The sequence below is a fragment of the Fonsecaea pedrosoi genome (genome assembly GCF_000835455.1).
Source record: "Fonsecaea pedrosoi CBS 271.37 unplaced genomic scaffold supercont1.7, whole genome shotgun sequence".
NCBI classification, from domain to species: Eukaryota; Fungi; Ascomycota; class Eurotiomycetes; order Chaetothyriales; family Herpotrichiellaceae; genus Fonsecaea; species Fonsecaea pedrosoi.
The window spans coordinates 2,629,277-2,653,425 of record NW_013550609.1 but is presented as its reverse complement, the minus strand read 5'-3'; the positions used below and the strand labels follow the sequence as shown (position 1 = coordinate 2,653,425).

General features: G+C 51.8%; 10 protein-coding genes across 10 annotated transcripts; 6 read left to right on the top strand and 4 right to left on the bottom strand.

The window, feature by feature from the left end:
* Window positions 1-1,110: 1,110 nt before the first annotated feature.
* Window positions 1,111-2,690, top strand: Z517_11007 (uncharacterized protein; the record flags this gene model as incomplete). Its single annotated transcript, XM_013424615.1, has 5 exons — window positions 1,111-1,331; window positions 1,497-1,638; window positions 1,717-1,919; window positions 2,064-2,181; window positions 2,301-2,690. The coding sequence occupies 5 exons, from the start codon at window positions 1,111-1,113 to the stop codon at window positions 2,688-2,690; spliced, it is 1,074 nt and encodes a 357-aa protein (XP_013280069.1).
* Window positions 2,691-3,598: 908 nt separating this feature from the next.
* Z517_11006 (ribosomal protein S16) lies at window positions 3,599-4,253 on the bottom strand (the record flags this gene model as incomplete). The annotated part of the gene is made up of 2 exons (XM_013424614.1): window positions 3,599-3,709; window positions 3,960-4,253. The coding sequence occupies 2 exons, from the start codon at window positions 4,251-4,253 to the stop codon at window positions 3,599-3,601; spliced, it is 405 nt and encodes a 134-aa protein (XP_013280068.1).
* A 439-nt stretch (window positions 4,254-4,692) lies between these two features.
* Z517_11005 (YjeF family domain-containing protein) lies at window positions 4,693-5,702 on the top strand (the record flags this gene model as incomplete). The annotated part of the gene is made up of 4 exons (XM_013424613.1): window positions 4,693-4,704; window positions 4,809-4,920; window positions 5,018-5,083; window positions 5,158-5,702. The coding sequence occupies 4 exons, from the start codon at window positions 4,693-4,695 to the stop codon at window positions 5,700-5,702; spliced, it is 735 nt and encodes a 244-aa protein (XP_013280067.1).
* Window positions 5,703-6,569: 867 nt separating this feature from the next.
* Window positions 6,570-7,697, bottom strand: Z517_11004 (uncharacterized protein; the record flags this gene model as incomplete). The annotated part of the gene is made up of 1 exon (XM_013424612.1): window positions 6,570-7,697. The coding sequence occupies one exon, from the start codon at window positions 7,695-7,697 to the stop codon at window positions 6,570-6,572; it is 1,128 nt and encodes a 375-aa protein (XP_013280066.1).
* A 2,259-nt stretch (window positions 7,698-9,956) lies between these two features.
* On the top strand, window positions 9,957-11,786 carry Z517_11003 (uncharacterized protein; the record flags this gene model as incomplete). Its single annotated transcript, XM_013424611.1, has 1 exon — window positions 9,957-11,786. One exon carries the CDS (start codon window positions 9,957-9,959, stop codon window positions 11,784-11,786), a length of 1,830 nt encoding a protein of 609 aa, XP_013280065.1.
* Window positions 11,787-13,032: 1,246 nt separating this feature from the next.
* On the bottom strand, window positions 13,033-15,921 carry Z517_11002 (uncharacterized protein; the record flags this gene model as incomplete). The annotated part of the gene is made up of 1 exon (XM_013424610.1): window positions 13,033-15,921. One exon carries the CDS (start codon window positions 15,919-15,921, stop codon window positions 13,033-13,035), a length of 2,889 nt encoding a protein of 962 aa, XP_013280064.1.
* Window positions 15,922-16,210: 289 nt separating this feature from the next.
* On the bottom strand, window positions 16,211-17,920 carry Z517_11001 (uncharacterized protein; the record flags this gene model as incomplete). The annotated part of the gene is made up of 5 exons (XM_013424609.1): window positions 16,211-16,861; window positions 16,921-17,174; window positions 17,268-17,486; window positions 17,538-17,712; window positions 17,762-17,920. The coding sequence occupies 5 exons, from the start codon at window positions 17,918-17,920 to the stop codon at window positions 16,211-16,213; spliced, it is 1,458 nt and encodes a 485-aa protein (XP_013280063.1).
* A 794-nt stretch (window positions 17,921-18,714) lies between these two features.
* On the top strand, window positions 18,715-20,396 carry Z517_11000 (uncharacterized protein; the record flags this gene model as incomplete). Its single annotated transcript, XM_013424608.1, has 4 exons — window positions 18,715-18,920; window positions 18,976-19,250; window positions 19,306-19,675; window positions 19,727-20,396. The coding sequence occupies 4 exons, from the start codon at window positions 18,715-18,717 to the stop codon at window positions 20,394-20,396; spliced, it is 1,521 nt and encodes a 506-aa protein (XP_013280062.1).
* A 389-nt stretch (window positions 20,397-20,785) lies between these two features.
* Window positions 20,786-22,144, top strand: Z517_10999 (uncharacterized protein; the record flags this gene model as incomplete). The annotated part of the gene is made up of 4 exons (XM_013424607.1): window positions 20,786-20,876; window positions 20,927-20,976; window positions 21,028-21,698; window positions 21,748-22,144. The coding sequence occupies 4 exons, from the start codon at window positions 20,786-20,788 to the stop codon at window positions 22,142-22,144; spliced, it is 1,209 nt and encodes a 402-aa protein (XP_013280061.1).
* A 239-nt stretch (window positions 22,145-22,383) lies between these two features.
* On the top strand, window positions 22,384-24,027 carry Z517_10998 (uncharacterized protein; the record flags this gene model as incomplete). The annotated part of the gene is made up of 2 exons (XM_013424606.1): window positions 22,384-22,488; window positions 22,552-24,027. 2 exons carry the CDS (start codon window positions 22,384-22,386, stop codon window positions 24,025-24,027), a joined length of 1,581 nt encoding a protein of 526 aa, XP_013280060.1.
* Window positions 24,028-24,149: the final 122 nt, after the last annotated feature.

Here is a 24,149-nt window from a genome sequence, read left to right as displayed (position 1 = left end):
TGTGTCTTTACGTTGATGTCTGATCTGTTGGGCGTGATATTACTCTCTTCGTCATGCTACACTTCGAGTGCTTGCATCTTCGATGAGGCATCAACAGTAGTTTCGATCCATATCACATGGAGCGCCCATCTAACGGTCCATCTTGGATAGATGGGTGGGTGGGTCAAGCTCTCCTCGATCCGTATCGTAGTGGCGCGCAGTGGCGGGCACCATCCCAACGCATCTCACTCACTCTCCGCGGCATCCCTCCGCCCAACCAGTTAGTGTATGTAATGTGCAAGACGCAGGTACTGGCGTGACAAACAAGATTTAAATACCACATACTAATACTTAGTCTGTCTGGACCATGTCTGTAGCATGTTACTATATTTAACTTGTAGGTTATTCTGTATAACTACCTAAATGTTGACAATGGTGCTGGTAATAGCACTACTTGGGTTCCCGCTACCTGCCGATCCGCTCGCCGACCGGGTTTTCCGCCACATCTACGGAGAGGGGAGGAGAGAGGGGTCTAGTAGGCGGTTGGTCGATCCAATGTCTACTTTCAGTGGAGGGAGGAAGAGTGTGGCGGTGAGTTAGTCCAGTCATGTGGATTGTAGAATGTAGAATGTTGAATGTTGAGTGTTGAATGGAATGTAATAGACGATAAGGGAGGAGACCGAGGGAGGAGTTGGGAGCTTGGGACATCGATTCCTTGGTAACGTGCGTTACTTACCACCCAAGGTGTGTGTATGCTACACGAGCGCCAACCCGTGATATGATGTGATATGATACGAGATGATTTTCTGACAACGGCCGTGTCGGATTTATGCCTCTACGCAGATTGTTTCTGGTGTACATATTACATTTTCTTGTTTTTTTGGGAACGTTTTCTCACCACCACCACCATCACCTGCACCGAGGTGCTGGACGTTAATAGTCCGTCAATAAGATATCAGGAAAATCAAAAACACCCCGTCTAGCGAAGACGACGAGACCGACATGTTGACTCGCATACTCCTTCGTGAGAAACCAAAGACATTATAAGACACAACAACTACATATCCACATCCCATCCAAAACCGGTGTTGTGTCAACCCCTACCTGTCGGTCGGTGGTCGGTCAGTCAGGATGGCGGAGTTGTTGAGGACAATCACCCACATCTCCCGCCGGAGCAGTCTCTCGGAGCGCTCGACCAAGCGGACAGACTCGATTGTCGAGCGTGAACACAAGGCGCTCGCGGAGCTCAGGGAGCTGTGTCGCAAGAATGACGTGTCGTGGCCGAAGAGCGAGTTGGTCGCTGACGATGACGACGCCGTGAAGAACGATGGCAATGAAGATTCGAATCTCTTGTACGTCCCCAGTTCCCAGTTATTTGGTTGCATGCAGAACATATGAAGCCACCGTCTCGCGAAGTCCTTAGTGCGGATGGGCCAAGGGGGTTGTTTTTCCCTTCGTCTTCTTCTTTCCGATCCCAAGATTCTAGCACCGAGTATCTGACACACATGTTATCGCAGACGATACCTCCGCGCGCGGAAATACGACGTCCCCGCCGCGTTCAAGCAGTACGCGGCGTCGGCGAAATGGCGGCACGAGATCCAGCTGGAGAAGACGTACGACGACGTCGACATAACAAAGTTTGAGACCATCAGGAGACTTGTAAGCCAACATCTATCCATTTTCCAGAAAAATATATCAAAACTGTGTCCTAGATAACTAATGTCATTTTATCTCTAGCAACCCCAGTGGACGGGCCGGCGCGACGATACGGGCGTCCCCATCATGGTCTATGTCGTCGCCCAGGTCAAGCCCGAGGACATCCTGGCCCTGCACAAGATGGATCCGTCCCTGTCGAGCGTTTTCCTCGCCGCCGAGTATGTCACGCAGTTTGTGCAGCCCTTGTGCGGGAAGCTCCAGCGCCGGAGAACGACCAGGTCAATGTGAGTTTTCTCTTTCTTCTTTCTCCCTTACACAAACACACACACATGCACGGGGAGAAGAGAGAGAGAGATCTTGGTAGCAGAAAAAGAAAAAGAGGAGGGGGTTCCGTTTCAACTCGCGGCTGACCACTATTCGGTTGTTAGCAACATCATCGATCTATCTCACGTCGGGATCCCGACGTTTTGGAGGTTACGCAGACTGCTCAACGCGGCCAGCACCATGGCCACGGCCCATTACCCGGAGACGGTCAAGAGGATATATGTAAGTCCGTCATCATCAGCGTAGCCCCTTTTCAAAGGTGTAGTTTTTCCAAAGGGCCATGATAGTCATCGACCGGCATGCTGGCCCAGATGCACTAACCCTCTCTGTGAGAGAACCAGGTCGTCGGCGCCCCGCCCTTCTTCCCGCAGATCTGGAAGTTCATCACCCTGTGGTTCGAAAAGGAGACGACCCGCAAGATCTTCGTGCTCGGCCACCATGAGAGCGCCGACGTCCTGCGCCGCGACCTGGGCGCCGAGAACGTCCCCAAGCGCTTTGGCGGGGATCTGGATTGGGAGTTTGGCGCGTTTCCGAAGCTGAGGCCCGAGGACCGCGAGGTTTTTCACAGCGCCAGCGGAGACGAAAAGGACGATAGCGGCGACGGGAGCAAAACGAGCTTGTTTACAAAGTGGGTCGAAGGGCCCTTGAGGCTTCTGGAGGGCCGGGAGGGGAGGGCCAGGATTGTCGCCGTCGGGTCACGGGATGGGGTGTTGAGGAGGGAGGAGGTATAGCTATACTATAGTATCCTACAGCATAGTGATCCGAGGAGGGAAGGGATGGGGACAAAAGGTTTCGGGAAGAAGCGTGATGGATCAGATAGATTACGGGGCGTGAGAGAGCCGAGAGTCTTTTGTTGGATAAAGGGGGCCGTCCCATGTGCCCATGTTATTTCACAATCACAACGTTTTGGAAAAGGAAAACTCGGGAGGATCGGGTCAAGAGTTGTCTTTTTTCTTTCTGTGGTTTGAGAAGAGAGGGACCGTTTGGACGTATGACAAGCGAGCAAGCGAAGTCGACTCAGAGTTAGCGCAAGGAGTCCTATTCCGTCGAAGGGACATATCGTGTATGTGTTTTCCGGTATGTGTGTACAGGGTCATAGAAATAGTACATGGACAGGAGGAACCCAGACGATGTGAGAACCCAGGTTCGAACTTTTGATACATTACAGCACTTCGCTAGCCACAAAGAAGATTGCCCCTGCTCCCGTGAGCGATGTTTCTGCTGGAGTTGGTGGTCTGCATTGCGATGTGGTGGCAGCCTGATGGATGTGGCAATCCAGGTATATCGTGGAGATCGAAGAGAGGTCATGAGCATGGTCATAGATACTCCAGTCTTCTTCTCTTCTCCAAAGAAATCGGGCGTCCCATTTACACAACAGAGAATATTGTGACATGACAAAATGTATGATACACAGAGAAGCCCTTCACTGGTTGACGATACGCGTATGTTACCGTGCAACCCAAACACATATCGTGTCCATCTAATGCGCCGCATGCTTTTGAGATACTCAAGTCCCTCAATCATAACGCCGATGGGCTATGCTTCTGCAAATGATACGCAAATCGGACGCCCTGTCCTCCCCTCTTGATGTCAAATCATCATACAACGGAATCAAAATTTCCGATCCTTAGCGATGCTGTCAACTTTGTTGTTTCTCGGGCTCGGTCTCTGACGGTGGTTGCGCTTCTGGGTTGTATGGTTGTGTAGGGAATCTCTTGACCTTGGAGGGTTTCTCTTCGAGCATGCCAATCTGTGATGGAGAGGATGAGGGATTAGTTTCGAATGTTTTGGCGGGGTGAGAAATGTTTCGTGAATAGAGAAAGAGACGAGCGCATAAATAGGAGAGAGGGAGTTTCTGGAGCTTCCTCGAACAACATGCTCTTGCCTGTCATTCAAAACCTGTGCCCTCCATGTTCTTCCTCCCCGTGAGCTCAACTAACGCTATGCTAATCCGTTCGCAACTGATGTACCCCCCAAAAACGAAAGGGAACGCAACTCACCAGTCTCAGCAACTTGCCAACCGGCTCTGTCGGCTGCGCGCCAACACCAAGCCAATACCTCGTCCTCGCCGTGTCCAATTGTATATCTTTCATTTTCTTGGGCATGTATTTTTCGCCGCTCTCCAACAGCTCTGGCGTATCTGGGGTGGCCAGCGGTGCTTGCGGCATCGGGTTGTACGTCCCTAGCACCTCCATGGGCTTCTTGTCGCGTCCAGATTTCGCCTGCGCGAGGACGATGTTGTAGATTGGTTTTCGTTTGGTGCCGAAGCGGGCGAGGCGGATCCGAAGGACCATGGTGGTCGGCTTTCTCTATTCAATTCCCTAACAAGAAGGGCGTGCTGTCGGAAGGTCGATACAGATGAGATGTGGTATCTCCGGTCCTTGACGGCGGTTGGTGAGGGTGTGCGCTGACAGAGATCAGAGGTGCAACTTCGAAGAAATTCAATCGAGGAAGTTTTAGGAGATGCGCAGCTCAGCCTCGTAGCCTCGTGCGGAATTGGGCCAAGCTTCTGATTGGCGGAATCGGAGAGTGACGCCGAACAATGACGATATCTTTTGTCTGCACGAGACACCAGAGGTATTTGCCGGGGTTGCGTGACCTCGATGTAATATACTGGGTTAAATCATATCGGTCTTTGAACCCTCATTTATCAAAACACCACGTCTTATGCTCCGAACCTGCCTTCCCAGAAAGGCATTTCGACCGATTTTTACAGCGCGGCAATTCTCCAAGATGGCGCTCAAGGTGAGCCCTGACCAAGCCCGGCGTCATGTTATATTCTCTGCATATAATTCGACATGGTGGCTCCAACGGCTGCGAAGGAGATCACTAACAGTCGCTGTGCGTAGACTCTAGGTCCAGAAAAAGCGGCAGAGCTGGATAAAGAGCTCATGAGCGAGGAAGGAGGATTCAGCATTGATCAGTTGATGGAACTCGCTGGACTGAGTGTCTCACAGGCAGGTAAGCACACGACGACATGGAGTGTTGTCGGAATGCGAAAGACCATCACTGTGTAAGTGAGATCGAAACTCATCTCTTTGTCTTTGGGTCGAAAAAGTGTACAAAGTCCACCCGCCCTCAAAAGGGAAGAATATCCTCGTCGCCTGTGGACCAGGTAACAACGGTACGTCGCATCGCAACGAGTCTCTGTTCACACCGCGAGTTCCCTGTGTTAAATGTATCCCCCACATCTCTTAGGAGGAGACGGCCTCGTCTGCGCCCGCCACCTGCATCACTACGGCTACAGCCCGGAAATCTACTATCCCAAACCGACCAACGCGCCCATCTTCACCGGCTTGCAGAAGCAACTCCGCCACCTACACATTCCCTTCCTCACCACGACCGAGGCGTACAAGTCGTCTCTGGCCCAGGCCGACCTCGTCATCGACGCCCTCTTCGGGTTCTCGTTCAAACCTCCCGTCCGCGCGCCCTTCGACACCGTTCTGCAAGCCATGATCGACTCCAACAAGCCCGTCCTGAGCGTCGACATACCCTCGTCGTGGGACGTGGCGTCCGGTCCCCCCGACAAAGGACAGATTGGTCACGACTTCATGCCCGAATACCTGATCAGTCTCACGGCCGCGAAACCCAGCGTCAAGTTCTTCAAGGGCAAGAAGCATTTCATCGGTGGTCGCTTCTTGAGCAAGGATGTCGCCGCAAAGTATGGCCTCGACGTGCCGCATTATCAAGGCATCGATCAGGTCGCCGAGGTCGACGTGGACGCGCCCGTGGAAAAGTTGTGATCTCAAGCTGTCGTTGGGCTTGGTTTTGTTGGCTCGAATTGAGCGGTCGAGTACGATGTGAGGCTAGGAGGGATAAGCAGGTCAAACTAGAGTGAATAATGTGACATTTGAAAATGATCAATACCGAAATAGTATGCTGGGTAATCACAGGTTCTTTTTTACCTTGAGTTCAAAGAGTAGGCAAACACCAGTGAGAAAGAAGTTGCGACATTGTCACAAGACACATTAACTTAGGAGAAATGACTAGAATGAGATGCAAAAGAAGTCCAATGTTATTGGAACAAAACAAGAAGCTGTACCTATCTACCAACAAACGGCAAAGGGACAAGGAATCCGTGTCGCCGTATCGCTTGTTCTAACGCCACAATTCCTAAACGGCGCCTCCATGTTCATAAGCCTGTCCTATTCCAAGAATGTAAAAAGAAAATGCTCTTCAATGCGAGACAGGTCGTTTGTATGCAAGTCGTGACTGGATACATTTCGTCTCTCGTGATGCGTCCTCTACTCAGTCGGGAACACTTCCTCTCATACCTGCTGCCGCGCCTCTTGGAGGTTGTCGTCGATGCACGACTTTCTGCACGACGCCGAATGCCTCCTCTTGGACTAGACTGTCATGTCGCGACCTATTAGACAGCTCATTCAGCCCCTCCAACGCGGCAGACACTTGTCTTTTCTTTTCCTCTTCTCTGGAGGCGTGGACCTGCATAACCCCCACGCTCTTCCATTCTCCATTCCGGTTTTGCTTCAACGCGCACTGTCTCATTTAACTGCTTCGATACTGTTCAAACACTTTTTGCACACGGGCCTTTGCTGTTCCGCGACAACAGCTCAAAGTGCTGTGCCTGCATAGCCTGGGTCCATGACTGTTTATGGGAGGGCCTCCTTGATTTTGGCTTTCTGGGCAGCAGTTAATGACCTGGGGAAGTTGACCTTCACCCTGACAATGAAGTCACCTCTCTCGCCAGGTTTCTTGCTGATGGGCATGCCCAGATTAGGAAATCTCTCTTCGTGACCAGGTTGGGTGGGACCCGATCCCGAAACATTCAGTTGTTTGCCATCAATCGTGGTGACTGTCCGTTTCCAACCTGTGAGTGCCTCCTTCAAGTCTAATTCGATTGTCGTTATTAGGTTGTCGCCGTCGCGGATGAGGCTGGTGTGGGGCTTTTCAGTGACGATGAAATGCATGTCTTGTGTGCCACCCTCTTCCTGGTCCCCAACCCCGGAGAATTTGATCTTTGAGCCGGCCTTCAGACCTGGCTTAATATCCATCTCCAGGATTTTATCCTCGGTCACTCGCTGTCCTTGGGGGTTGAATGTCTTTCTCTTGATCTTCATCTTCTTGTGGGCTCCCTTGTATAGCTCCTCCAAGGTAACGGGCAAGGGCCGTTCAATGACGGAGACTTCAGGAGTCTGTGGTCTGGCATGTCGTGCAAAATTGCCCGTGCCTCGTCTACTTCCGGCCCCTCTCGCACCACCACCTAGACCACTAAACAGGTTGAAAATGTCTTCGGCGTCTTCACCACCACCGGCACCGCCCGCACCGCCAGCGCCGCCAGCACCACTTCTGGCAAACTGGGCAAATATGTCGTTAGGATCCGAAAAGCTGAAGCCTCCAGGACCACCGCCGGTTGAGAAGTGGAATGTCCGTGTACCACCGCCGCCGCCAGGCATGCCCCCAAAGCTGAACCCACCTGGCATACCACCGAAACCGCCGCCCGGCATGCCATCGGGCATCTCTGCTCCTGGAGGAGGGGCTTGACCCCCTCTCAGAAGGAACTCCAAGCCATATTGGTCGTACACCTTTCTCTTTTCTGGATCCGAAAGAATCTCATATGCTTGAGAGACCTCTTTGAACTTCTCAGCAGCATTGGGGTTGTCTTTGTTTTTATCGGGATGCCATTTCAGGGCAGCTTTCCGATATGCTTTCTTGATCTCATCCTGGGACGCCGAAGGGGAGATGGAGAGAGCATCGTAGAGTTTCGTCTCTGCTACCATGGTGAAGGCAAGAGTGTGATTGGTCGAGTATTAGTGTGTGTGATATGTTGAATGTTGTCCTCTGCTCTGAGAGAGAAGAAGGAGGGTAGGTGAGAGGGAAGAAATAAAGTCGAATGAGAGGGAATGACGAGGCTGGCAGGGCAAACAGGTTCCGGCTTGCGGGATTTAGGGCTCGTGCCTGTGGAGTCGATGGAATGATCGAGCAGAACCCAATAGAAATGGAGTTGCAGAACTTTTCTAGTACAAGCGGATGGGTATCTGGAAGGGGGAAGATCAGGGCATTGAGACCATGGGCTGATCTCAGAGCAATCTCTCCGTCGTCTGAGCAAGGTACCGAGCACTGCGGAAGAGAAAAGAACAATTCTGACAACAAGTGCAGCTCGACACGGTGATGCTGGACGAATGACGCATGGCGCGGTGCGTGGATCCAACCACAGAAGGTGCGAGAAGCTTCTATTTGCGAGGCTACGAGGCTGAAGGGACAACGAGACAGTCTCCCCGCACAAGGCTAACGGGGCACCCCTAACAACCCACTAGGCCCCTTACGGCCCCTATTAAAGGGGGCCTCAACACCTACAAGTCCAAGCACAGGCAGGCCCCATCTGAAGACACTGAGGCTCAGGTGGAAACAAGCTCAGGACCGCAGCCTCGTCTCTGTAATCTAAGACTAAGCAGGAAAATCTAACCACAACAACAACTGCGCGTGCATCGCGACGACATCCTCTCAGAGACTTTGTCTCTATTTGTACTTTGGTCCTCCAACTCTAGAGGCTAATTCAATGAAAGACGCTTCTCGTCATCTACAACAACCCTCGTTGTCATGTCCTCATACTTGATACACACCCCCAGGCCTCTAGCCAGCTATCACCGACGATCAATTCCACGTTCAACGACAACCCTGCCGCTCCGTCCCTTCGGCCCGCGTACTGGAGCCATCAGATCCCCGTATCCAATAGCCCTCTCCGTGCGCAGTGACACTGTCATGTTACCGTCGTTCTAGAAGGTGGCGAGGAAAAGAGCGTCGTGTCACACACCAGCTATGTGCTGTTCCTCCCGGGGGCTCACAAGATCAACCTGTCACTAAAGACGTTGGCGACTTCATTCTCGCCCAGTTCGATAGTTCTGGTGCCTCTATTGACCCGCCTTTATCACCGACTTCTATGAGGCTTATTGCTGTGCAGCTCTACATCGATTTACATCGAGAAACGCTCTGGCGTGGACGTCGGGGAGGACTCGTACATTTAAGCTACCTCCTCAAAAGTCACCCACAAAAGCTATCCTTGATTAGAGAGGTCTGAACCTTCCTGAACCGGTATCTGAACAATGTGAGTAATATGGGATATAAGACATTAGCCATTTCGCAAAAGAGAGCAAGGGTTTCGTCAACCTCCCCTCGCGATATCAATGCATTTCAGCTCATGCAAGGGAGGTTCCAGCCAGACTCAGAAGTTCGGGCACCAGGACTCCCCGACGGGCTTTACGAGTACAGAAAGGGCGCCACATTGCAGACGGTCTCGACTAGCCTGAATTTGGGCATTGCTACGCGCCAATAGGAGATGCTACGGCTGCTCTTGGGCTTCCGAATCGAGTCTGACTGCATCTCACCATCCCGGGCTTTGTAGTTAGCATCGAGGGGTCTCTGCGGTGAAACAACGAAAAGCAATGGGTTCTGGGCCATGAAAAGGGATCTTGAGCGATGTGGCGCTTCTCCAGAGACGCTCAATACCTTCCCCCGACACGTGGGATGGCGGTTTATCGCCAATCCGAAGGTAGGCCCCGATCTGAGCTCGATCCTTCACCAACCATTGACTTCCTGAACTAGTCGACCGTTGTCTGTTGCCGGATGTGTACTGCTAGGCACACCTCGGTAGACATTGCTCCATATTGCGAACACCTGCCATTTGTGACTATCACCCTGCTGCCTGTCTGCGGCCAACGATACCGAGGACTGGAATCCCAGTCTCGGCCCTTGTCCGATCCCATTATATAACCATCCAACCTGTCTGTTCAAACTTACCTAGCTTATTATGCCGATCTCTCGTCCTGCGCTGCGACCCTGGCACACTTCCACATTGCTATCCTCTGGTTACGCTGGTGCTTTGTGGAGCTTGTCAATCAACTCGAATCTGGCCAGATCTCGACTCACCGACTCTAGCCGCGTCTCGCCGGTTAGGACATTACTCTTGAGCTCCAGAGCGCTAGGCTCCCCAGCATGTCCACTCTATCAGTAGCCACGACTATTTGGTGATACTGGGACTGATGGCGTCCAAGAAGGCAGCTGCGGTCCGCTTCGTCGACTCTCATCCTTTCCCATCCAGCAAACGAGAACAGGAACTCCTCCGAGCTGAAGCACGTTCTCATGCTGCGACTGTGTCACACCCTACATACAAGAAAAAAGCCGCTCGGCCTCTAGAGAAGGAATCTAGTGCTGCCAATGTCGTTCCTCGTTTGCGACGATCTTCAAGTGAAGAAGTGGGCCAGCCTCTACTGACACGGCCTGTTGACACCGCAGTATGCCCTCTAGAAAGCGTTGAAACTCGACAGAGATTGGGCCAGTCGAACCAACCCTTTTCCAGGTATCGCCTTTTTGTCCGGAGCTCGGGCGGAAACTCCAATAGAGATACCAATTCCGCACGTAAGAAACGGGAGACTCAAGCCGAGCAAGGAGGGACGCAGACTGTTGCATATGCCTCCATTCCCGTCTTCAAGGGAAACACCGATCCGTTCAATGCGACGATCATACCGGTCAGTGCTCTTGAGCACATGTTGCTTCAGCAGGCGCGAGCACAGTCCATGTTGAACACCTGGCCATCCGAGATAGCCCTGCGTCATAATCACAGTGCACTCACGGCTGAATCCATGAGAAAAATGCCGGCCTTTGTCGCGGACAAAGCTTCCAGTCATGCAATCATCTCACACGCCTACTACAGCAGTGGCAGCAGGCAGAGGAACCACGGCCAACCGCATGAGCAGACGTTGGTATACGCAGAAAAGCACAAATTCCAGGCTCTCAGAGCGCTGCAAGAGTCCCTGGAGGCGCAACGGCAGACTGGAGACTCGGCGAAGTTGTGGAAAATACTCTCATCTTGCTGCTGGCTTGGGGCAGCAGAAATGCTTAGCGGAAACATTCATGCCGCAATTGTTCATTTGTCTGCGTCACAAAAGATTGTCAATTCCTTAGGAGGCTGGTCAGTCATGGGACGTATGGAGAAGGAAGTTCTGCTTGGTGCGGTGGTCAGTCTTGCTGCGGCTTTACGCTCCCGCCCTGTGATGGATATTGGCGACTTCGACCCTGGACCGTGGCGTTCACACACCTGGGTCACCGACATGGAGGATCCGCCCACTTTGCAAGAGGACCTGAAAGTTGCGTTCCCTGAATCAACCCCCTCTGAATCTTCCACCCCGACCACCATTGCCCCGGCCTTGAGGGCGATAATGGCCGACATAAGGGAACTTCTGGCCGTTGAGGAGCTGAAGTTCAGATACGCGACCTCGAAAGCGTCGGACGTAACGGAGATTTTCCGTTGGTCTTTTGCTCGCAAGACCGCAGTTCGAGCTCGTTCTCTCCACTACTGGTGCGACTTGATTGAAGCAGCCAAGAAAGATGGTAAGCCTGTAGCCACAGTCGTTGGGCCTGGCGGCCTCCCATCCCCGGTCGCATTGACTTTTGATGTCGCATTATGCCTTGCTGTGCGCTGTTTTGATCGGTGCATCTTCGAGGAGCATTACCAACCTGGTGGCGTCTTTCGCGAGAGCAAACGTTACCACACGGAAATGACCACGATCATCGAAGCCCTGCGGCCTGCGGCCGAGGATTTCTCCCTTGTCCCGGGTCAGCACACACGCGACCTGCTATGGATCTATTCGGTTGGCGCATACGTGGAGGACGTATTCATGCGGCCCGAGTTGGAGAGAAAGGAAGATCCAGTGGCGCCCCAGAGACGATTTTTCAGCACCCGGTTTAGTTATCTGGTCGCTGCAAACCTGGAATTCAACAGCTTTGAAGACGTCACGAAATTGCTGAGAGAGAATTACCTTTATTTTCCACGGCTCCAAGACGACAGTCTGAGGAAACTGGTCGAATTCTGAAGCCCGAGCACTGGCGATTTTCGCGATGCACGGTAGCCTGAGGTGGCAGCCAAGCTGTGAATTCCTGGTCCAAAATACATCGACAATTGGCGCCTCAGCTTCATCGGGTATTTGGCTCAAAATCCCTCGGATGTTTGACCGGCCATTGACCGGCGTCGAGAGTTCTCATTCCGAATAACTCGTCCCACAGGTAGCAATGGCAAACTAGGCAACCTGTTTCCCCTGAATTTGAAGATGATCACAAAGATACAAGTTTGTGTTCGACATGGACTCCGACGAGATGGACCTGGTCCGAAAATACTCTGTCTGTTTCCCCCTGGCAGAAAAAGGCGCCACCGCCACCCTGACAAAACAGGAAACACCCAAGGCCTTTGAGAGTGGGTTATGTTATTATGTCCAACGAGTGAACTACCCATTTCCCGATCAGGACGAGCGTCCCTTTGCGGCCCGCTAGTCTCCGCTAGGCCTGACTCCAAGCACGCAGACGCGATCCTCCAGGAAGGAAGATCAAGCGCAGCGCACGCAGAGTTTCTTGGGAGTCTATAGGTAATCGATTCGTTTTCGGAGCTGACGGCCAGGGAGAGATCGGGTCCTGTTACTAAGGAAGTTGAGTTTGGGAAAAGAAACAAAGAGGACAACAGGCATCTCGCAACGGCCACCCCTCCCCGCCTGGCGACGGACGTACGGATGGAGACACGGCTTGAGCCTTGAGCTTTGAACCTTGAACCTTGAACCGTAGCGGTGTACTCGGTACCTCGTACATGCCTCACTCGCCTCGATGATTAATAGCTCGGCAGGTCGGTTGGTCGGTACACCGAAAAGAGAGAATGACAGAGGAGCCAATTCCAAGATGGGAACTTGTGTGGTCTGGGAAGATTTCATGCAAAAAAAGTGCAAAGCAGGCTGAAAGAGAGTGTCAGAGTACGAGGTATACATACATACCTGGGTAGATAGATGGGTAGTAGATATTCTTTGTGTACGAGGTTCAAAACCAGCACATGCACGAGAAAGCACAGCAAGCACAGAAGATTCGAATCTTCAATCTTATCGCCAAAGATCTCGAGTTTTCTTTTCTTTACACTCCGAGAAATATTCTATCACATACCACAAAAGCCAACAAGCCCTTTTTCGCGCTCACTTAGGCAGTCCGTGTCATAGTGACCAGATAATTAGTCAGTTTGACCAGATCTCTCTAATAACTTTCCATCGTACACAGAATCGAGTGTCCGCTCAACGTGTTGGAACCCTACCTCCACCGGCCGTCGACCGTCTTCTTTCTCACCAACGGTCTCAGCGCTCCGACACCTGCAAATAACGCCACAACCGTGAGGACCAACTGGACCCTGTTGAAACCCTTTCCAAGCACGTCGAATGCCAAACTCGGCGTGATCGTGGTGTCAAAAATATCGTGACCGAAAGCAAAGACTCTGGAAGTGGATTCCAGGAGAGTTGGCGACGAGAGAACCTCTTTAATGCCCAATACCTCGCGAGAGTGCGTCAAGTAGTATTTGGGGTCAAACTCTAGGATAGGCATGTAGCGGGTGAGCCCTTCCTCTCGCTCCGTAGCATTGGGATCCCGCTCGACAGGGCGGCGGGGATCGAGAATTTCGCGGGGGATACCGACTATTGCGTTGCTGTTGGGTAGGGTTGCCAGTAGTTGGCGCGAGGCTATCCCCTGCGCGGTTTGCGAGACTGTCAGGTGTGATATCGGCTCTGCCACTGTGTATGACTGAGATATCACGTAGGGTTTGGCCGCGGCACCGTCAACTGAGAAGACGGAATAATTCGTTCGCGCTGCCAGCAGGCCCCGATCGTTCGGAGTCGAGGATTCGTACAGTTCAGAGATGACGAGTTGGTTGGAGAGGCCAGATGTCAATGGATCACGGACCGTGAACGTGTAGGCGTACCAATTCTCAGATATCACAGCGGGTTTGTCTGAATAGAGGACGCCATGGTGGGTTGCGGTATGGAGAATTGCCCCCGTCACAGCGTCGATCAAATAGACCGTCAATGCTCCGGACTGCGAGGTTGACAGCAGAAGTGCAACGTTTGGCGAAAGATACTTGTACAGAACAGATCTGTTCCCGAGCACACGGCCGATCGAGGCAACTGGATCATGCTCTGCCCGAGCCACGGCACGCACGATCTTCATCCCATCTTGTGGATTCAATGTCCATGTCTTCTCGATATTCCGGCCAACGGTCCATCCTATGGCTTTTCCGTCTGGACTTATTGTTACCACAGTATTGCCTTCCGAGACGGTTCCAGGAACGACATCTTCAGCGAAGCGAGGTACACCATCGTATCCGACTTTGATGACAGCTGGCGCAGGACTGCCGGGGATTTGAATTAGATGCGATATGGCAATGGTGCCGGGTTTATTTTCGATGAGGCTTCCGTTGTTGGTGTTCAAAACGAGCAGTGATCCTTTGGAAAGATAGACTGAAACTCTTCCGCCGCTCACCGTAATAGATTTGATCTCGGTACCTTCAGGGATGTAGCTGGAAAGGTCTGACTGCCACCTGAGAACGCCTGGAGTGGTAGCATCCAGCGCGATCACCTCTTTTCGGGTGGTGGCAACAATGACGACTTTTGTTCCAACCAGGTTTTGGCGTGTGATCACATCAGCATCGGGAGTAGATTTCAGAATGGTGTCTGGAAGGTTGCGCAGATACTCCGGGAGGGATGCGAGATCATGGATATGGCGTTTGAGACGATGGAGGTAGGCTGTCCAGGGGTTAACTGAAGACTCGAGATCAAGCTCCTCCGCCAGAGCATCTGGAGCACCATTTTCGTCCCATGCAGCAATGTTCGCATAGGCGAGCATCTCGGGCCTACTCCATTGCAATTCTCCATTGCGGATCAGAGACCAATCTCCACTGTTAGAGAACTCAGCCACTCGAACCGCATAGTTGGCTTTCCCTCTGCTGACAACCTCGGCGGTTGCGTGTGAATGGAAGCTTCCAGGGGAAGTCTTGAAGTTCGTCTTTCTCCACCTCCCTAGTTGTCCGTGAGACTCTGAAGAGTACAGAAGGACTTCGGACTCCGTGGAGCGAATGAAAAAGGCAGATCCCTCGTAGCTGCTCGCAGAGAACACGCTCTGTTCTTCGGTAGCAGGTAATGAATAGACCTTTGTAACGTCCCCCGATTTCGGGTTCACATGAAAGACTTCGGCCCATTGTCGTGTCTTCCCTTTGATATGTAGGAGAAAATGAGTTGCTCTTGATTGGTGACAAGCAGCGTGGATTGTAACATCCTCAATTTCTTCTCCTTTGTCATCCAACGTGAGAGATGAACCTTTCGGATGGCTGAGTAGGCTGAACTTCACCGCCTTGAACGGCTTCTCAGCGGAAATCAGGAAGGGGGACCCAGAGCAAGCGTCCGCCACATATTGACCACCGGGTGCCAGGGGTTCTGTGTCGACGGCAACCCCTGTTTGGCTGACTTCATGCCCTGTCGCGCTGTCCAGGGTGATAACCTTTGCCTTGCTGCTCGTCAACAAACCGTGAGACGTTGTTATATAGTAGACGTGCTGAGCGGAGGTTGCGATTGACGCGGAGGAGCCATGTGCGGTGCTTGAATCTACATGTTGCCATCGTTGTCCGCCGCCATCGCCAGCGATTCGACTGATGGAAGTATGCGTTTGAGAGTCTGTCGAGACAGCGAGGACCACAAAGTCTTGTGGAACTCCGTCCGCGACAGAACCCTGGAGGGGGATGGCTTGTAGTCCACCTATTACAGTCCCCGGCGGCAGTGTATAGTCCCACACGAGTCTCCCGTCAAGAGCATCCCAACATGCCACAGTCCTATCGTATCCGCTGATCAGCTGGCCATCTCTTTCCCCCGCGATCAGATACAAGCTCGACGCATTATCAATAGGTTGTCCTGCGAGCGGCTGGCGCCACAGCGCTGACCCGTCCTTTGGGTTAACAGCGCCGAGAACAGCTTTGTCGGAGAGGGTATAGAGAAGAGAGGCATTGGTGTTCGAATGGGGTTTGTGGAAGAAGGTAGTATGAGGCTGCGGGCTTCCGATCAGGGCATGGTGGAAGTCTATGTGGAAGGCATCGTCGGCAAATATGGCACAAGCCGGCCAGAACAGAGATGGCAATATGGACGCAACTCCATACCACTTCATCCTGCTCGCCAGATCTTGTGTAGGGAAGGGTAATTGTCTGGATTTCACATTGGGGAAGCGTCGAAACGAAATGCGATAGTTTGGCATCTATTGGGAAGACTGCATTATGTAACCCGGCAAACCTACTGTATTCAGAGTATCTCATCCACGACTCGGTCGACGTCCCACGACGCTGTTCAATGATTCTCTTCTCTCAAGCACACCGTCTCTACCATCGGGAGTTACATTACAAATTCGACATGGCTGTAATTCTCGCCGTCTAAAACTAGCCTATCCCACTCTCCACATGTCAAGAACTCAAGACTTGCTCCAACAGCGGTCGATATGTCTCTAGCCCAGGAACTGTCAAGCCAACCACCTTGGCTCCGTCGTCCCACCTCCTCAGGTTTGCTTTTTCGACAGCCCAATCCCCTTGTCTCCATTGTTGCACTTCGTCTTGGCTCATCGGACCTCCTTGGAATCGCAGACTCTCCTTGCTCGCATCGCTGAGTGTGTTATAGTATCCATCTTCTGTGGCACAGAGGTAGCGCTTTGCCGGGACATGAGCCTCGACGAGCTCAGCCACCTTGGCTGGAAACCCCAATGCCAGCAGATACTGAGCGCCCAACGTCTCGTGAGATACTCTGCCGACGCTATCTGAGCTTCGCTGATCTGGGCCGACCGCGTTGATCTGACGCATGCTTTGCACCGGAACTCCGCCCAAGACCTTCTCGGCATCTGTCTCCGGAATAATCTGCCCAATGTCATGGAGCAAAGCCGCAGCGACCGTCTCACGGTCTGCCATACTCTGTGTGGCAAGATGTGCGCACTGTAATGAATGTTCGATCTGTGATATCGGTTCGCCGATGTAATCGCTTTTCCCATACTGGTTGAGTATGTTGATGATCCGGGATGCAACCTGTGCACCCCTGGGCTGAGATCTCCATTCTTCTTCATCGAACTGCCAGCAATATTGTCAGAAAACTGATCGAGACCAAGGGCAACCAACTAGGTCCAGACCTCAAGCTGCTTCCCAGCATCTATACTCAACATTGGACTTCCGTACCCGTAACGCAGGGCTCCTTCTTTATATTCCTCTCCCTGCTTTCGCAGTTGTGCAGGTGGCCATGTGGCTTTTCTGTGCGCATAATACTCGTCATGCAAATCACCTTCTCTGGCACAGTTGTATGTGGCATAGAGTGCTTTCCGATCCTGATTGCTATGGTTGGCGCCACTCCGGTGTGCAAGATATGAGCCAAAAACAAGGACTTGCCCTGCAGCATTGGTCAGAAGTTGGAAACGAGCTCCCGACAGAACCTTTGGCTTAGAGGGACCCTTCAAGAAAGACGGTTATCGGTACGACTCACCTGCTTTGAGCTCCACCGGGGTCCATTCCTGTTGCTTAACCCACCCCAGTTCGATGCAGTGGTCTGGCCCGATAGGTACGTCCATTTCATGACTCCCTTCAACGACCTCCAGGCCACCATTGGACATATTCAATGGATCAACCGCCAGAAGGATGGCAAGGTGTTTTATGTCTTTGATGTGGGTATATGCCGTGGCATCGACATGGGGTGCAAATCCACCTGTACTGCGGTAAGTAGGTCACCATCAACTTGGTGTGAAAAGGTCCATACCGCTGCCTGCGAGCTTGTAGTTGATCTTTTCCTTGAACAGCAACATCTCCTCACCCGACAATTGTTTGAGCAGATCCAACAACTTCTGTCCACGAAGGAGACTGTTCAAGCCCGCATGGGAATCTGCATAGTTTTCAGTCCGGCATAGCACCCTTTCCCCTCGAGCGTTGATTTCCTGTCAGAGCCTCAGTCTTTCGGCGCTTGATCCTCAATGAAGCGTGTACCTCGTACGGCATCCATGGACTGTTCGCATCTGTGGTCCAGTCATGGACTTCCTGCGCCCATCGCTGGAGTTCCCCGGTCTCTACCTCAGAAAGGACGTTACCAAGAACCAGGTAACCATTCCTGCGAAAGGACTGGACCTGCTCTTCAGACAACAACATTTTGCCTGATCCTCTCGCCCAACAAATTTGCGATGTCGAGAGAGTTTTGAGTCAATGTCCAAAACTGCCTCTCTCTATCTCGAACGTGTTGGCACAGAAGCTGAATTGACCAGTTATATCCTTGCCTTGCAGTTTCTCACTCCGTGGCCAATTGAGATGTCTGCCATTGAAATTCTTTCTTTGCGATCGTAACATGCATGTGACAGTGTGATCTTCACTCCACTTGTCAGACGGGCACCATACAGTACTCCCTATATGGGTATCTTGCTGTCAGACGCTGCAACATCGCACTTCGAACCGAATGGCTGCAGAATATGCGACCTTGACGCACCTCCCAATGGCGTTCCCTCGCGTAGGGATCGCCATCCTCACGGTCCTCTAGATCCGAATCATCTTGTTTGACCTTGGCACGTGGGTTAAGCTCAGGTAAGCTTCTCTTGAAGGGCAACTGTTCGAGGAGGAGGCCGAAAGCCCCTCGTCGCCTGCCTTTAGCAGAATGTGGCAGACAAGGATATGCCACGTTCCCACACAACTGGCAGGCAATTCGTATGCAAAGGTTTTCAATACCCTTTTTTTCTTTCTCGCATCATGCATCAGGCCAGAGGCAACGGAGTCACGGCGAGGCGGCGGTCGAGGTCGATAAGGTCGATGAATCAAGTCGAGAAGTATGAGACGGTAGATATGATGTCCTCGCGACCTAATTGAAGATGTATATATGGACGCCCATATCGAGTGTTTCGGCGACCGTCTAAGCACTTCGCCTTCGGCGTCCATACACTTTCCACTTCGCGACAATGGCGACTGAAAAGTCTCAGCCTTCGTACGAAATCACAGGTAGTGAGTCGAAAGGAAGTCAATCCCATGCCCAGGACCTCGAAGTCGGGGATAGAAGACTTAGTCATGTCGATGTCGCCAGGATCACCAAGGTCTCGTCTGTTATCACCGTTCTAGTTGCGGGACTTGCCTTGTTCTCTGATGGATACAATGCACAAATCATAGGGTACGTGCTATGTCGTTGCTAAATTGGAAAAGATACTGACACACTTATCTTGCAGATACATGGAGCCCTTGTTCACAGACCTATACAAGGACGGCATGTCTAGCATCATCAAGACCCGATTGTCCAACGCATACCTCATTGGGGAGATCTTTGGCATGCTCTTCTTTGGCTTTCTTATTGACAAGATAGGCCGTCGTACCGGTATCGTCTTTGCAACTTTCTTCCTCATCCTGGGTATCGTTTTGGCTACGGCTGCTCACGGCACCAGTCAGCTCGGCATGTTCTGGATGATGATCATTGCCCGTGGTGTCGCCGGCTTCGGTGCCGGAGGTGAAAACAACTCAAAAGACCAGATGCTGAACGACGTGCTGACGAGTGAATTCAGGCGAGTACCCAACCTGCGGAACTGGCAGTGCCGAAGCCTCAGATGAAAGTGAATATGTCCGCCGCAGACGAGGTTTCCTGGTCGCCGTGGCCACGGACTTCGCCATTGACTTCGGATTCGTGGTAGCCGGGGTCGTGGCGCTGATTGTCATCGAATGCTACAACGAGAAAATCTCCAGTGGAATCTGGCGCATCTGCTTCGGGTTGGGCTTTGTCCTGCCCGTGACGTTATTCTTCTTCCGAATTCGCATGGTCGAGTCCAGTCAATATCGCAAACATGCTATCAAGCAAAACATACCGTATTGGTTGATCATCAAGCGATATTGGAAGCCCATAGTTGGGACTTCTCTTGCATGGTTCATGTATGACTTGTAGGTTGGATGCCAGTCTTCCGTCTCCGGTCCTTGTTAACGCTTCGGAAGTGTCACCTACCCCTTTGGAATCTTCAGCTCAACCATCATCGGTCAACTCAACCCTAAAAACACCCTAATCCAGAACATCGGATACGGTACGGTCGTAAACTGCTTCTATCTTCCTGGCTGTCTTGTGGGCGGAGTCCTTATGGATAGAATCGGTCGCAAACAAACTATGACTCTCGGTTTTGGCTGCTGGTCAGTCTTGGGATTTATCCTGGGTGGAGCGTTGAACCCTATTCAATCTGTTTTTCCCTTGTTTGTCGTCCTCTATGGGATTTTCAATAGTCTTGGAGAGATGGGACCTGGAGTTTGCACTTTCCTGACAGCCGCAGAAAGCTTTCCTACTCCTTTGCGCGGACACTTCATGGGCTTCGCTGCTGCGGTTGGAAAGGCTGGTGCTGCGATTGGAACTCAAGTCTTCACGCCTATCCAGGACTCCTTCGGCGACACGCAAAAAGGTACTCAAGCAGTCTTCCTGATTGGAGCTGGCTTTGCCGCCGCGGGTGGCATCATCTCATGGATATTCATCCCTGATCGAGATCGAGAGCTTGAGAGCGAGGACGCCAAGTTCAGAGAATATCTTGCAGCTCACGGATATGAGGGAGACTTTGGTGAAAGTTTGATTGTGGAGGTGAAAACGACGGTTTTCAACCGCGATTATACGAAGACGTCTTGAGGATTGTCTGAATGGAAACCTGCGACAGAGTCGACAGTCGCTCCTGGTGGCTTTGGTGTTGGCTATTGAGAATTATTAGTACAAAATACAGCAATGTCAATGAAAAGGTGTACAAAGTAGAGCAAGAGATCAGAACAGGTCCCAAACATTGCTCAGTTACGCAGGCAGCAGTAAAGCGGCGGCGGCATATTGCCGTAATAGGCTGCGGCCAAGTTACAACAAGGCCAGGTAAATATCATTTCGCAAACCCCCCGAGCGCCGACTTCTGCGATCTGAATGCGCGCCCCGGGACCATTCTCTCGTGTGTTGATGGTGTTGTTATCTTTCCCTTCCTTCTAAATCCCTTCGACTCTTCATAATTGTCCGAAGCATGATATTATCTATTCAATATGGACGGAGACGCCGCCGTGGAGCCTGAGGTCGACTCGTTTAGTCTCGTTCTGCCGCTCCCTTATAGAGTCGCAATCATAATTGTTCTCGGTATGGTGACTTGACGGGCGCCCCTTGTACATTATCTGATTCCGCACTAGGTATTTGGGCATGGGGTCTCAATCTGCACTATTTGCATCTCATCAAGATTGTAAGTCCACTGTCCAGAATATGTCTGGCGGGTTCCAGCTAACAAGTGTAGGATGTGCCAGCACTCATCCGGTATCCTCCTCGACAAGCAGAGCACCACCACCACTCGACGTACCGCTTGGCCTCCTTTCTCTCCGTCCCATTGATTGCGTCCCTCCTTCTGTTCTGGGCCGTCACCCGGGGTGACCGGCAGGCAGTTCTGCGATGGCAGATCCTTCCGCAGTCCTACCTTTTACTTCTTGTCGTGTGCTTTCTCCTTCCACTCAAACGCATGTCACGGTCCGGTCGACTACATTTTCTAAGATCCTTAAAGAGAATCAGCTTGGGAGGTCTGGCGGAGGTCCAGGATGGAAAGTTCGGGGATATTCTACTGGCTGATGTTCTTACGAGTTATGCAAAAGTCTTGGGAGATTTATTCGTTGCTACGTGCATGCTCCTCGATACGAAGACAAGCAGTACGGCGAAGCCAAATCGCGGCTGTGGAGGCGCATATCTTGTGCCCTTGATCATCAGCATCCCAAGCATGATTCGACTGCGGCAGTGTCTGATTGAGTATTATCGGGTCCGGAGGAATCAGTCAACCTCCTCGGGCTGGGGTGGCCAACACTTGGCCAATGCCTTGAAATACTTCAGCGCATTTCCAGTGATCATCTTGAGTGCTTTGCAACGAGGTTATGACCCTACCAAATCCCATCTGAGCGAGGCTGGGCTGTTCAGACTATGGTGAGCACCACCAAAGACTTACGTATCACATCTCTCTAACGTTTTGCAGGATGTTTTTCGTTTTTATCAACTCATTCTATTCCTTCTACTGGGATGTGGCCAAGGATTGGGACCTTTCTCTTTTCTCCTCGAGCCGCGAGAGAAACAACCCAGAATATCCCTGGGGTTTGCGACGTTACCGCTACTTCCATGCAAAAGAGGTGTATTATAGTGCCATTATTATAGATTTCCTCCTGCGATGTACCTGGAGTTTCAAGCTTTCGCCACACTTGGATCATTTTAATGACCTGGAGGGTGGGATATTCCTCATGGAGTTGTTGGAAGTATTGAGGAGATGGATATGGATCTTTTTCAGGGTTGAGACGGAGTGGGTAAGGAACAACCGGGGCCCTGCGACGGACGACGTGCTGCTTGGAGATTTCGCTGCGAAGCTCGACGAAGATTGACCGGGCAATGTCGTGGATAGATTGTTGCATCGCAATGATGCCTGACTGTACCAGTACTGAGTGCCTCATAGTTGGCGATAACAAAAGATTGGCGCTGCCACCGCCATCTCCACTTTTTGAATATGCAGGTACACCGAACCCGCGACCCGCACATGCTCCCCCAAATGCCAAATGTTCACCGCATTGACCTCCCACCTTCCCCCTTCTTTCACACATTCCTCATCCCAACAGCAGCCGCTATGACCAGCAAATCCTCTGTGTCCCAAGAGGACATTGAGTTCATTGAGACTCCTCCTGCAGCTCCAGAGCAAACCCCTTCGAACTGCGGTGTCCGCTTGACTTCTGTATGTTGTTCAGCTCAATGGAAGCTCCAAAATGTTCTCCTGGCTTATCTGTGTCTCCCTTAGTACCCTGCAATCAAGAATGCCCCTCTTCCTGCCGATGCTGCGGGAAGTGACTCGTTCAACAACATACTGCTCATTGGCCTGCTAATTGCCGTGCCATGGTACCTTGCTCGCCTGTTGCATGGCGGGCTCTACACCACCCTCTTCGTGGCTGCCTTCACCAGCATTCCCATCCTCATGCTCTTCTGGTCCGTTGCCTCTTCGATCTCTCCTCGCATAAATGAAAAGGCCGCATACCCGGGTCGTCCTATCGAACACTACCTCGAATTCCATAGTGAGGAGGATCGGGCAAAATACCATGGAAAGAACAAAATCCCTATGGAAACATTCCACGAAATGTACTTTGATCAAAAGGTCTCGTTCAAAGGCGATTGCTTGGAAGCAATGGAATATCGTCATGACTGGGCGAGTTTCCGGTTCACGCTTTCGTTGTTCAAGTTCTTTTTCACTGGTATGATTCCCGAAGTTATCATGCACACCCGCTCCCAGGATGAAGAACAAGTCCGTGACCACTACGACCGTGGTGATGACTTCTACGCATGGTTCCTCGGCCCGCGGATGATTTATACGTCAGGGATCATCTCGGACATCAACCGTGAGGAATCTCTGGAGGAATTACAAGACAACAAGCTCGCTGTGGTGTGCGAAAAGATCGGCCTGAAGCAAGGTGAGACGCTTCTTGACATCGGCTGTGGCTGGGGCACCCTGGCGAAATACGCCAGCTTTCACTATGGCGCACACACAACTGGCATCACACTGGGCCGCAACCAGACAAAATGGGGCAACGATGGTTTGCGAAAGCTGAACATCCCAGAGTCCCAGTCTCGGATCCTCTGCATGGACTATCGTGATATTCCCCACTCCCCTCCCAACAGGTCTAGCGAGAAATACAAAAAGATCACTTGTCTCGAAATGGCCGAGCACGTGGGAGTCAGACACTTCTCGAGTTTTCTCAGCCAAGTCAACGATCTACTGGACGACGATGGGGTCTTCTTCCTCCAAATTGCCGGGTTGAGAAAGTACTGGCAATACGAAGATCTCGTTTGGGGACTGTTTATGAACAAGTACATCTTTCCTGGCGCCGACGCATCGACTCCTCTGGGATTCGTGATTGATAAACTCGAAGGAGCCGGTTTTGAAGTCAAATCCGTCGACACTATCGGCGTTCACTACAGCGCAACCCTCTGGAGGTGGTACAGGAACTGGCTCGGCAATGCTGACAAGGTCAAGGCGAAATATGGTGTGAGATGGTACAGAATCTGGGAATTTTTCTTGGCCTGGAGCACCATTATCGCCCGACAAGGTTCAGCGACGTGTTTCCAGATTGTCTTGGTCAAGAACATCAATTCAACACATCGTATCGAGGGTATAAGACAGCAATACGGGCTCCAAGGAGCGCTGCAAGCCGGCAGAGAACACATCAAGGCTGAAAAGGGCACGATCAAGGAGAATGGGGAAGCGGTCAATGGCCATGCATAAGCCTAAGCTGGCCAAGCTGATGGCCAAGCGCATGGTGTCGAATGCTGGAGTGAGTTGATGTCGACTTCCGACACTGAAGATTCTTGCTTTGACCAAAGAAGTGGGTCTTTTGAAGCTGCAAG